Source organism: Dama dama, chromosome 29 (genome assembly GCF_033118175.1).
Source record: "Dama dama isolate Ldn47 chromosome 29, ASM3311817v1, whole genome shotgun sequence".
Taxonomy (NCBI): domain Eukaryota; kingdom Metazoa; phylum Chordata; class Mammalia; order Artiodactyla; family Cervidae; genus Dama; species Dama dama.
Window position 1 is genome coordinate 20,371,478 of NC_083709.1, and position 13,951 is coordinate 20,385,428.

General features: G+C 40.0%; 1 protein-coding gene across 1 annotated transcript in view; it reads left to right on the top strand.

Annotated features, from left to right (window-relative positions):
- Nucleotides 1-924: 924 nt before the first annotated feature.
- CCDC25 (coiled-coil domain containing 25) overlaps nucleotides 925-13,951 on the top strand; it is a 34,411-nt gene continuing 21,384 nt past the window's right edge. Inside the window, exons 1-4 of the mRNA XM_061132839.1 lie at nucleotides 925-1,043; nucleotides 6,311-6,358; nucleotides 9,570-9,609; nucleotides 13,016-13,067. Coding sequence (XP_060988822.1) covers nucleotides 1,016-1,043; nucleotides 6,311-6,358; nucleotides 9,570-9,609; nucleotides 13,016-13,067 — 168 coding nt within the window. The 5' untranslated portion in view covers nucleotides 925-1,015. The remainder of the gene's footprint in view (nucleotides 1,044-6,310; nucleotides 6,359-9,569; nucleotides 9,610-13,015; nucleotides 13,068-13,951) is intronic.

Consider the following 13,951-nt stretch of genomic DNA (forward strand, 5'->3'; position numbering starts at 1 on the left):
CTCTGCCTTTTCTAAAACCAGCTTGAACATCTGGAAGTTCTCGGTTCACGTATTGTTGAAGCCTGGCTTGGAGAATTTTGTTATTAGCTACTGTTATCTTTGCGTACCAGCTCCTAGTACACTCCCTAGCACATTTCTTAGTTCTAAAAAAATTTAGTTAAGTGATGCGCTTAACTTCACATAATAAGATAATATAAATAATCAGGTTAAAGCGAAGTGCTGTTGGGAACTGAGTCAGATCATTCCCACTTTACAGCCGGAAGATCTGAGGTTCCCTCAGTCTCGTAGGTAACAGATGGCAGATCTTGGATTTAAAGGTAGAACAGTACAAGTCCAAACGCAGAGAGGCATATTGCCTCCGGTGAAACTCACTTATTCTAGCGTGTTCACCACGTCCTAAACCTTTCACACCTATTAGCTTACTAAACCCTGGCAAAATAACCTGCAATTAACCGCTCCATTCATCCTCATTTTGCAGCTAAGTGCAGCAACCTAAAATGCCCAACAAGTGATGGAGCTAGAATGAGAATAGTGGAGGAATTTGGGTTCATTCAAAATTTAATGAGCTTCTATACTAAGTTCCAAGTACCGTGATTAGTTTAGTGAAAGCGTAGCGGTGAAGAAGGCAGGTTTCTACTTTTGAGGAGCCCAGGTGCGGGTGAAAAGGGGCAAAGGAAACCAACTTGATAGCCCACAGGGTGTAGGTTCTAAAAATAAAGCCAGGCAATGGCATTTTTCTCTTTAGTTCTCCCGCTTCGTTTTCCACCCACCAATCCTCCTTCCTCCATCCTCTTTCCTTTGACCCCCAAGTAAGTAGAGTTCGGAGTGCGCCAACACCTCCTCCACGGCCGAATTGAAGATGGCGCCGGCGACCGGCGTTATGACGCGACCCGACGTCAGCCGGAAGTGCGTGGAGCAGTTCCGGGAAACGCGGCCTCCGCGCTTCCGGTATCCTGAGCTTCCAGGTTTGAATCCAGCTGCTGGGCGCTCTAATTGTCCCACCGCCGCTGGGATCATGGTGTTCTACTTTACCAGTAGTAGCGGTGAGTGGTCGCCGAAACCCGGGTCCTTACCTCGACTGTGGGGCTCCGAAGCCGAGACCTCGAGGCCACCGCTAGCCTTCTCGGCAGTGGGTGCTTCTTCGCTCGTCCTGATGGTCTCTCCACCGTGTCCGTCCCAGTCCTCCCAGTGTGCCTCCTCGTCAGTGCCTGGTTGGCGGGGAGGGAGCGTAGAGGGACCATCCTCTATGCTTTCTTTGCCTCCGGGCGATCTTCTTTTCCCTCAATCAGAAAGACCTGTCGCTACCTGGAATTAGGCAGTTTGTGGACTTATTCACCCTACCATCGTGAAGTCTTCTCTTCCCCACCCACCCCCGTAACATTTAATCTTGCTGCTCTCTGGTAAGAAGGGAGACACCTCAACAACTTTACCTTACAGAAAGTGCGCTTTACCCTTCCGGGAAAGGGTTATTGGGTTTGGATGCTACCGAAAGACTCTGGAGTGGCGAGACAGCCACTCATTGGGCAGAGTTAATGTCCCAGATTTTGAAAAGTGACACGATAGTTTGTGATTTGTCTTTGGCAGGCAAGAAAAGGGTGTGTTTAGTTCCCAGGAACTGCTGTGTCTTCGTTTCTCTGCTTATATTTTTCTCTTTGCCTTAAATCAACCCCGCAGTTAGCTGCTTCTCCCCAGAGACAACTCTAGCCTCTTTTCCAAATGCCTTTCTTTCCTTGTTCCCACCCCAGGATTGCTTAGGTATATCTCTTGGGGGAATCCCCTTAACATAATGCCTACTTTCAGCATTGCCCTTATCATATGATGTTAAACTTTTGTCTGCTTGAGATAGAGTGTAAGCCCGTTGAGGGCAGGTACAGGACCTCCTTGTTCCACTAGCGTAATGCCTGGCTCTTAATAGTAACTCGATAAATACTTACTGAATAAATGAATGCTATTTTTTGACTTATAGCAGGACTCTATTCTATTGCTACTCTCTGCCTACTTGGTAAAGGTGAGATTTAAGTGAAACTAACAACATGGTGGTTATGTGGGTTTGAACAGGGTGGTACTTGCTCTTTAGATTTGAGAAAGTTGAAGCCCAGGAAAGTTGTAACTCACAGAGCCCCTCCTCTGCTACTCCATCACACTGTCACATCTCATTTTTCTCAATAGTTTAGGCTTCCACAGTGTGCTATAAGCTATTTCTCTGTTTCTGTGTGCTCGGTTTTTTCTTATCCATATTATTAAAATTGCTAGAAACAAAATTCAGACTAGTCTGAAAATCATTATAAGCTCCTAATTGCATTTTTATCTGCTGTCCTGTTCTGCCCCTTTGTCATAATATAACCGAAGCATCTTTTTGTAGCTTCTCCACTCACGGGAGTCCTTGACAACATAGTTATCCATACAAGTCCAACAATGGAATGACAAATATAGGCAGGGCATGTTGTTGTCTTTCTTTAGTTGCTAACTCATGTCTGACTCTTTGAGACTCTGTGGACTATAGCCCGCCAGGCTCCTCTTCCCAGGCAAGAATACTGGGGTAGGTTGCCATTTCCTTCTCCAGGGGATCTTCCCTGACCCAGGATCTCCCCTGACTCCTGCATTGGCAGGTGGGTTCTTTAGTGAGCCACCTGGGAAGCCTGAGGCAGGACATATAGGTACTAAATGTATTTTACACAGGCTACATTATTCTCCTTAAAGTGATTCTAAATTCTTTGAGTGCCAGTCATATACACGGAGATACCCCTAATAGAGCAGAGGGCTTCAGCTGATCTTTGGGTTATTTTTTTCTCATTGGCTTCCATGGCAGCATCAGAACTGCTTCTTGTCGGAAAAATATTTGGCCTCTTAAGTCTAATAAATCTACAATTGTGCAGCTTTTAAAATTGCAGAGTAATATGGTAGTAAAATTTTTTACATATTCCAGTACAGGAAACAGTTTGAACATACAGAATCTTAAGGAAATGACTTTGTATAGATAGCCAAGCTTTTCAATCAACTGATGGTTTACTGCAAAAAAAAAAAAAAAAAAAAAACTTAAAAAAAAATGGGCTGGAAATCTCAATAGAAAATTTTTGCCTTCTCTTTTAAAATTAGTATCTCTGACTAAAATCTGCTTATTCTTTCATGCTCCCATAATAGATTAAGGAAACATTAACTTTGCTGTATTTTCAGTGTCACATTCAAGACCCTCTGATTTATGGATTCCTGCACATGTTAGTGCATTAAGCACGTTAAGTTCACTTATGTTTTTAGTGCCTTTTACCGGTGTCCATCTCAATATAGATGGTTCTGTAAATTATGAAATTATCACAACACCTCAAAAGTTGGGGTGATTGCTACACGTGAGTCAGGAATCTTCAAGACAACTAGTTCTCATACTAATCACATTATTTGGGTGAGTTACAAGAGTACTAGAATAATTCAGTTTACTCTTCCTTTATCCCTCTAACATGGAAAAGGAAAGTCGCTCACTCGTGTCGGACTCTTTGTGACCCCATAGACTCTACAGTCCACAGAAGTCTCCAGTCCAGAATACTGGAGTGGGTAGCCTTTCCCTTCTTCAGGGGATCCTCCAAACCCAGGAATCGAACCCAGGTCTCCCGCAGTGCAAGTGGATCCTTTACCAGCTGAGCCACAAGGGAAGCCCAAGAATACTGGAGTGGGTAGCCTATCCCTTCTCCGGGGGATAGCGGGGGGGGGGGGGGGGGGGTCTTCCTGACCCAAGAATCGAAGAACCAGGGTCTCCTGCATTACAGGTGGATTCTTTACCAACTGAGCTATCAGGGAAGCCGTGGAGGAGAGCTTAATTCAGACTTCTTACTCAGAAATCATGCTCCTTTTTAAAAGAAATTTTATTTTCTATTTTGACATTTCAGTCTTTCAGAAAAGTTACAGGAAAATTAAAAGATTTCCTTTATAGCCTTCTTTCAGATTCCCCAAATTCTAACATTTTACCACATATGCCTTATCTCCTTTTCCCTTTCTTCTTTTCCTTTTTCTACTTTTTCCATCTCCCCTTACCCCACTCTCTCTCTGCACACACACACACACACACACACACACTCACAGGTTTGTTTGTTTTTTTTTCCTGAACCATCTTTAAGTTGTGTCTTACCCCTAAATACCTCGGGGTATTTTTCTTAAAATCAAGGATATTCTGTTATCAAAAGGCACTGTTCATTATCCAAATTAGAAAATTAACATTGCTGCAACTAACATTGCAGTTGCTATTACCTAATCAGCAACTTTTATCCAGCTTCCATCAGTGTCCTAGTAATGAATTTATCACAAAAGAAAGCTGCAAATCAATTGTTGCATTCTCTTGTCATTCATTGCTCTCTGGAGTCTTCTGATCTGGAGCAATTGCTCAGTCTTTGTCTCTCATGACACTGTCTGTTGAAAAATTATTCTGTAGAATGCCTCTCAGTTTGGGGTTGTAGCAGTTATGTTATTAACCACCTCATTTTATAGGTCCGCCATCCATCATCTGTCATTCTCTTGGCAGGAGTTTAGCTAGCTTGCCCTGCAGAGACAGCTTTGTTTACTTCAGTCATCTAAAAAAAAACCACCTTTTTTCTGATTACAAAAACCATCTAAACATTTTGTAAGCAAGTAGGTAAGGTCACTGTTAACAGTTAAACATATATGTGTCCTTCCATGGTATAAAGAAAATGGGTGTGTATATTAGAAACATATATGTAAGCATGTTTATATGTACAATTTTTTTTAACTGATTGAATCTTACTGTTCATAGATAATACAGAAATACTGTTCTGCTAGTTATTCACCTACTCTTTCTTTTTAATGGATCCATGGCATTTTGTTTGTGTGTTCTATAGTTCTTAGTTAATGCCTGTTTAGTTTGTATGAAGAGCTTCATTGCTTGAAGAAGTGTTAATTAGCAGGGTATGTACTCTTAGTGGTGACATTATAGGATCAAAAGGGTGTACAAATACAATAGCGCCACAAGTGAACATCTGAAACACTTTTTAGTTGTATTCCTGCAGTTGGTGTTTGTCCAGTGCTGTGCGAAGGGCTTATCAGGATAATACAATACTTAATTACAGACAGATCTCTCTGTCAATTAGTCAATACAGACATTCTCTCCTTTCAAACTTCGCTCTACTACTTCCGAGTAATATGGATGGTAGTCATCATAACTACTCACTGAACGAATTGGGAGTCTTCTGTTCCCAAGAAGGGCAACTGTGCTTGATCATTTAAGGAGCTTTTCATTCGGAAAGTACAGGCAACCCTGAATTTATGAATCTACAAATGAAAGAGTTCAGAGGTCCACTTAATAGTGTAGTTCCAGCTCTTGGAGCGACAGCCAGCAGACCACCTAGCCCAGCCTTAACACCTGTCAGCCAGGCTTTGTAGACAGAGACCCAGTGGCTGTTAATTCAGGAGTCTAGATCCAAATGGGGTCTAAAAGATTTTGGTAGACTTGCTCAGAAACTCAGGACCCAGTTAGGATTTCAATTACAAAACCTAACTGATTGCAGATGGAGGAGCCCACAGCAAAACACACTAGCTCAGGAAAGCCAATGTCATTTCTAAGGTAAGCCATACCCAGAATATCCAGTTTGATTTAGGGTAGGAGTTCCTAACACTGACTTCACATTAGAAATAATTATAAAAAGAGATCTTTAAAAAAAAAAAAACAAATCCCCAGAGATTTGGATTTGATTGGTTTCAAGTGGAGCTGGGGCAAAATTAGGTGATTCTATAAACAGGGTTCAGGGTCACTGATGAGAAGCTTGAGAGCCATGTTTCCCCTGAATGTGGTAGGGAGCCAGGTGTGATTTGCAGCACCCCTGGAATGCAACTAAATCAAATCATGAAAGATAAACCTTACCTAGGTATAGGAACCTATTTTTAAATTGTTGCGGTGATGAGTTTGGGTGGTTTTTTTGGGGGGGAAAAATATATATATATATATATATATATATTGAAGAAGGCAAAAGTAGATGATGGAACTGGAATTGCATTGTGCTACCTCCCTGAGAAAGTAGGAAAGCAGCCATTTTTAAGAGGGTTGGTCAACGTTTTACAGATGGTCAGTATTTTAGACTTTGTAAGCCACATACAGTCTTTCTAGCTTATTCTTCTTCATTTTGCTTCTTTCAACCCTTTAAAAATATAAGAATCATTCTGAGCTCAAGGGCTGTCCAAAAACAAGGCTGGATTTGGCCTACCAGCCATGTTTTGCCAACCTGTCATAAGCATTTGTCCCTTGTTTTTCCCACCAAATAGGTGTGTCTGTAATGATGTTATCTAACTATGTCTTATTTTTGTTTTGCCTTAGTTAACTCGTCTGCTTACACTATTTACATGGGAAAGGATAAATATGAAAGTAAGTTTTCAAAAGCATTTGATTTTGAAATTTCCAGCAGGTAAGTGTTAATTGCTTTTTCTCTCCATGGTTTGTTGGATGGGTTTTCAGTTAACTACTGTAACCCATTAGAAGGAATTCCAAATGATTAATTTTCTTATAATGTAGTTGTATCAAGTGATAATTGAGAGAATTAGACCATTTGTTGCTGATAAGGAACTTACATAGTTTTGTGGTATCATTTGATTTAGGGGTGATAGGAATCAGAAGTTAACCTTTGCTAGTTTTCGTCAAATAAAAATAATCTGTGGCTTGGACTTTTGCAAAGATCCTTTTCTGTATATTTTTACCTCATCTGAGAAACATATCTTGGTTTTTTTGAGGCAGAAGATGGTTCTCTTTGAGTTGAAATGTGAACAGTGTTTTGAAGCTTTCTTGACCACTCTCACATATGTATCTTTATCTATATATATATACACACACACATATATCACATAAAATGTATATAACATTATAAATATGGTGTGATAGTTATATAACTATATTATAAATCATATCTATACAACAGTTTTGAACCCTGCTATAATCATAAGTAGACCCAGTATAAGCAAGACTGTCATATCCTAGCCAAGAGAAAAAAACCATAACATAACTCATTTTTAATAATAGTTTTTTCCTTATAATGAATTTATGTCATTGACTCTGGGTGTGACTTGATGGAGAAGCAGTGTGCAGTGTATTAAAACTTGAGTTTTATATTTCTCCTTGTAATCCATGAATGTCCTGGGTAAATTTTCTCATAGCATCCTCCTGATGAACATAACTGAGGATGCTGCTGATACCTCCCTGTATTACACTGAGCAATAAGGCACAGTTATATCTCCTGCAGTTTGCTGAAACTCATGTTCACCAAGTCGGTAATGCCATCCAACCATCTCATCCTCTGTTGTCCTCTTCTCCTCCTGCCCTCAAGGTTTCCCAGCATCAGGGTCTTTTCTAATAAGTTGACTCTTCACATCAGGTGGCCAAAGTATTGGAGCTTCAGCTTCAGCATCTGTCCTTCCAATGATTATTCAGGGTTGATTTCCTTTAGAATTGACCAGTTTGATCTCCTTGTAGTCCAAGGGACTCTGCAAGAGTCTTCTCCAGCACCACAGTTTGAAAGCATCAATTCTTCAGCACTCAGCCTTTATGGTCCAACTCTCACATCCGTACGTGACTACTGAAAAAACCATAGCTTTGATTATATAGACCTTTGTTGGTGAAGTGTCTGCTTTTTAATATGCTAAGTTTGTCGTAGCTTTTCTTCCAAGGAGCAAGCATCTTTTAATTTCACGGCTGCAGTCACTGTCACAGTGATTTTGGAGCCCAAGAAAATAATACCTGTTACTGTTTCCACCTTTTTCCCATCTGTTTGCCATGAAGTGATGGGACCAGAATAGGGGTCAGTTTTCTGCTCTGAAAAATAAAGTCTGTTAAACAAAAACAGTGCAAAATGAGATAATATTAACAGCAGACATACAGAGAGTAAATGTGATTAGGGAGAGCCCAGAAGGCTTCTTGGAGGAGTGGGTTAAAGTAGACTGGCTAGATTGTGGAATCCTTTAAACCTCTGTTGTAGGAATTTCTTTCTATAGATATAAATCTAGATACAGAGTTTATGCCTACAGATGTAAATTTAGATTCTACCCGGACCTCATTGGAGTGGTGTCTCACTGTTGTTAAAGTATATGTAGGAAAAAAAATCTGTTGTGTAGAACATTATTTCCCTAGGTAATTTTAGAGTCATCCACTCTCCTAGTCTGCTGTTAAAATGGTATTACATTTTTCAGGTGCTATGTTCTCTACTGTGCCTAGCTCTTCACATTTACTTCCAATAGTCTTGACGACTTCTGACAAAGGACTGGATAGAACAAAAAGGAATTTTAAGTTGGACAGTTTACTTTCACTAAAAAAAGCTTTCTGATATGTTCCTTATTAGCCAGCAGGTGTCACCAGGGAGCCAGACATTGCCCAAATGAAAGAGGTTTTTATAATTTCCTTTTTCTCATCTTTCTGATTACTTGTTGGAGGTTTGCTCAACTTTCTACTTGCACTTACAGAAAACTCTTCAGAAAACTCAAGGTGTATGCATTTGTTTAAAATGCCCTCATCAGAGAGGGTACTCTTATCATCTTTTTGCTTTTCTGGACAATAAATACCTCATTCAAGTTAGATAGATTATACTTGAGTACATTTTATTTTATTTTATTGTTTTACTTGAGTACATTTTAAAGCATCATATGTGAATCACTTTGTTTACCTTTTTTTATCTTTATGTCTACTATCAATACCAAGTAATGCTTCTGTATTAAACATAATTAGTTACTAATTATTGCTATGATTCATTGGAGGTGTATATTGAAATAAAATATGTACACACGGGAATCCCCTGGCAGTCCATTGGTCAGGTCTCTGCACTTTGACTGTCGTGGCCGTGGCCCAGTCCCTGGTGGGGAACTGAGATCCCGCAAGCCATGTGGTATGGCTAAAATTAAAACAATAAAAAAAACTTACAATTTAAACAAATACTTAACCTTTGTTCACTTCACCTTTCGAACAAATACTTCATGATTATAATTGTCCAGTTGTAAAAACTATTAAAAGTGTTTTTTAAAAAAAGAAGGTTAAGTGAAATACGCTAAAGTTTACTGTAAGTTGGGAAGGGAAAAAATACCAGTCTTTTCTACAGAACTTTTTTCTGTCTCTTAATGAAGAAAAGAGTAATTCAAAGAGGCTTTGATGATGGAAAATTCAAAAAAAATTTTTTGAACAGTTTTGTTTTATTTAAACATTATTTATTTTTTATTGAAGTATAGTTGATTTAAAATATTACTTTAGGGAATTCCCTGACAGTCCAGGGTTAGGACTCAGCACTTTCATTGCCAGAGCCTGGGTTCAGTTGCTGGTTGAGGAGCTAAGATCCTGCAAGCTGTATGGCATAGCCAAAAAAAAAAAAACAAAACAAAGAACCAAAGAATAATTTAAAAACTGAGTTAAAATTTTAAGAATAAATATTATATTAGTTTCATATGTACAACATAGTGATTAGGTATTTTTATAGATTGTACTGCATTTAAAATTCTTACAAAGTAATAAAATTTAAAGTTATTACGGCTGTATCTCTCTGTGCTGAACCGTATATCGTGTTTCTTATTTGTTTCCTTTTCTTTGTTCTCTTCTGTCTCTGCAGATGAAGATCTGATCAAGTATGGCTGGCCTGAAGATATTTGGTAGGTAACAAATTTTGGTTCTGCTCTTTACAGATCATTATTTACTTTCTGAGACTTGGCCAACCGCCTGACTCCTGTGATTAAAACTAGAACTCATGGTTTGCCATTTGTTTATGACTGTTCAGTGGTAAAATGCTGACCACCAGCTCCGTTCACTTATAAGTACCACGTTAACTGGGAAGGAGGTCTCAGAGATGGACCTCAGGCCTGACTGCAAAGGTCTTTGGAACATAGGCTTGCTTTTACCGCCTGTGTGTCTCCTCAGAGTAGGTGGCTGAGACCACCACAATGAAGCCCCAGAGATCTCCGGATCTGTCATGCAAGAGATAAGAATGATTATATCTGTTATGTAGTAACCTGCTGTAAGGTTTGGGGCAGACATACCTGCAGAGATGATTACATATTCAGATGCACTATGAAAGGCAATTCACAACAGCCTTTTACCTGACATTAAAAGAAAAAAAGTGGGTGGAAGAGAAATTTCCAACATTCAGCCTACATCTCATGTATTATGACTTGGGTTTTTCATTTCATTAAGGTTGACTCTCTCCTGGAATGCACTTACCGAACTGGTGTCTACAGATGCTCGATACCCATTTCAACACTCTTAATATTAATAATCTTGAGATTTAATGTCTTGTTGGAAGTGATCGACTAGTACTTCCAGAAGCTATTTGAGGTCTGATATGAGCTGGCATAGCCCTAAATTTCAAGACCTGTTCCAGTTCATAAACCCTCAATTCTGGAAACATTCTGAGGCATGTGAAAAATGAATGAGTTGATCTGCATTCCAGGGCAGATTTTCAGCCTGGGTCACCTTGACGTAGACTCTGGAACTGAACCTCTGGGAATGTCAACATCTGAGTTTATACTAGGAAACCTCCTACAGCGCTTGGAAGCAAAGAATTTTTCTAGGATTAAATGAGAATGGAACTGAACTCATTTTTTTTTTAAGATTTTTTTTTCTTTTTTCTTTTCTGATGTGGACCATTTTTAAAGTATTGAATTTGTTGAAATATTGCTTCTGTTTTATGTTTTTGGTTTTTCTGGCCATGAGGCATGTGGGATCTAGCTCCCCAACCAGGAATCAAACCTGTACCCCCTGTATTGGAAATGCAGAGTCTTAACCACTGGGCCACCATGAAAGTCCCTAAATTCTTTTTAAACAAAGGAAAATAAAGTGTGCGTTTACTGCCTCCAGACTCCCTAATGAGTAATATATCCAGAGACCCCACTTGAAGAAGTAAAATTACCCAGCCTTGGGTGCTCTGCTTCTCTACAGTCTCAGGTTAGGGATCTCACATATTCAAGTGTCTAGTCTCTGTATTCAGTGAAGGGTGATAGTGATTAATCAGGGAGAGGAAAGTAACTGGAAGAGAGAGAACTAGGGAACTAGTTGGGCATAATTTAAATTTGGAGTGAGCATTTGGGACGTTTGTTAAGGAAGCTTGCTCCAAATAGTTTACAGAGCTGACTTTTTGTTTGTTTTACACTTCAACCAAAGCCCTGAATATCCATACATTTCCCCTGCCCTTTGTAGAGGTGTACCTACAAGCCTGAAGTTCATGTAGATCAGCAGTGGTATTCCTCTGTGTGTTTTAGTACTTTGACTGCCTATATTTGAACCCAGTATATATGTATGTTGAACTATTTATGTGTTTCTCTTGACAAAATTCCACATCAGGGACCTTTAAGGGAAGTCAGAATACAGTCAAGCTACTGTGGGTATGTAGAAAAGAGTTGTTGTAAGTAGAGAACTTTAAATTGGAATGGGAGAAGTTTTCTCAATTGAGCTTGCTTACAAATGGGGTATTTTTCTAATATCCTGAAACAGGGTAGTGAGATATCATTTCTAGATTTTCAAGAAGCTTATTTTCTGGCTGGACAGTGCCGAGCAGAAGAAGAAAATCAGTAGGAATCTCTTACATGAGAATGCAAATGAGTAAGCGAACCTGAAGAGGAAAAATAAACCAAGATGTTGTGTTCATTTCTGGCTGTCAGTATTTGTGAGGAGCAAGACCTAGAGTCATCAGCGTCTGCCAAAAAATGTGTAAAACTTTTGTAGTCAAAGTCACTAGCAAGATGCTTAATCTTTTTAAAGAGGGCATTACAAACAGCATAATCTTGACCTTTATATAGAATCACACTGTCTACATCTTGGACTGGGTATAAATGTGTAGCCATTTTCAGTTCTAAAAAAATCCTTTAATGCTAATAAAATATCTAAAGGAATACATAAGGGGCTATGATGTTGCCCCCTTAAAATTTTACTGAACATTCTTCAGTCTTGAAAGGAAAGGACTAAGGAACAGAAAACTGAAGTTAACAGAATCAGGAGTGACAGCTGTGTGTTACCATTGTTTGCTAGCATTCTGAAGTCGTTTTTGGGTGTTGGGAAGAGAGATCCACCTCACTTGGTGATTTCTAAAGGTGAATAACTTAAAATTCCCAAATGTTGGGTTACATGAAAAAAGGACATTTTTTAAAGATTTAATTAAATTAATGGATGATAGAGCCTTAATGAAAGGTAAATGCAGGACTTAGGGAGTGAGAGGGCATTCTGATATTTTTAGGACAACATCATAAAGGGCAATAGCCATGCTTTCCCAGGAATTGAGTATTAGTGTCATTGTTAGATGTAAGGCTGGATGAATTGGGTTTTGGAGTTTTCTTGGTTTTGTTTTTTCTTTTTAAATTAATTTTTACTGGAGTATAGTTGCTGGATGAATTGCTAGTCTGACCCCTAATGGGAGGTGGTCCACTTACTGCTTCAGTCCTTACCTGACTCTTCTGTCTCTGATTGACATTCTCTTTGGATTGTTTTGCTATTGCTTGAAACTCAGGATGTCCCAAACCAGACCTCTCACCTTTCCCAGGCTGATGAGTGGGCCCCCTCGTCCACTGTAAGGATGAGGCTCCCTCTCCAGCTGTGAGGTGTGTCTGTCAGTGGCCCTGCAGGTTGCCCAGGCTTGCAGCCCTGGAGTCTTGATGACGTCTTTCATTCCCTTCTCTTCCCTCCTAAAATTCCTTTCCCATGTTTGCTGTGCATCCCATGCTTCAGCCTGGGACCCTCCAGATCTCAGTTCACCAGTGAATCCTTGGGTCACTGATAGCTCTTTCTCACTTGAAAAGTCACACTTCCCTGGGCATTTCATGTTCGTCACCTCCGGTGCTCATCTCGGCACTTAGCCTTGCACAGCTGCAGAACTCTCCATGTTTTTCTCACCTCTCCCAGCTGAAAGTGAGGCCTTTGGAGGTGGTTGGCTGTGTTTTCTGCTCACCGTGGTGCTCAGCATGCAATAGGCAACTGAAATCATATTTTTGGACTGGAGTGCTTTCAACGCAGGTGACCTGAGGAGATGGTTATCTTGTACCTCTTGCTAAAAATGGTTTTCATTCTTTGTAGGTTTCATGTGGACAAACTCTCTTCGGCTCATGTGTACCTTCGATTGCATAAGGTAATTGGATTTAAACATGGATTCAAAATTTTTTAGTGATGAGCATCCTGCCTTTCCTCTGTCTTTTTTTTTTTTTTTAATAAATTGCTTAGAGTAATAAATATGTACAAAAGTCTACAAACTAGCAGATGAAGAGATGTCTTCTCCTCACCTAGGAAATCACTAAGGGCAAGTCTGGTAAGGAGGTTTGGAAGGGGAACACAGCACATACTTTCCGGCTAGAAGCACTGTCTTGTCCTGCCAGCTGAGGTGGCTGTATGTTACCCCTGCTGTCTCTCCCTGTCCTTTCAGTTGACACTACTGGACTTCCTGTCTTCTTCTGGGGAGATCTCATTGTGGTTCCTTTTTCTCAGACTGGTGATTCTCCTGTCTCACCAAGGGCACATGTCCCTGTTAGCCGGGGCTTTTTCAGGAGGTTTAAAACAGCGTTATCATAGTAAAGGGAAAAGATTCCATGTTCCCCAGTCACATAAAACTGTTTTCCTAATCTGTCTTTATATCCATATATTTTGTACAGTTGAATCACAGGGTACAGATAATTGTTACGTGTGTTGCTTTTTTATATATGTGTTTGGGGATGATTTTATATGTACAGAAAAGTCGCAGAGGTGGCACAAGCTCCTGTTCACACATGTCCAGCTTCCCCCATTGCCCAAATCTTCCATGGCCATGGTAGATCTGCCAGAACTCAGAAACCACGGTGCAGCTCTGTTCAGTAACCTCGGGGCTCTGTTTCCATTTCTACAGTGTTTCCGTTCATGTGATTTTTCTGTTGCAGTATCTGGTCCAGGATCCCACACTTCGTTCTGGTTGTCGCGTCTGCCTGGTCTCTGGCCTGCGATAGTTTCTCACCCTTTCTCTGTTTGTCACGACCTTAACAGTTT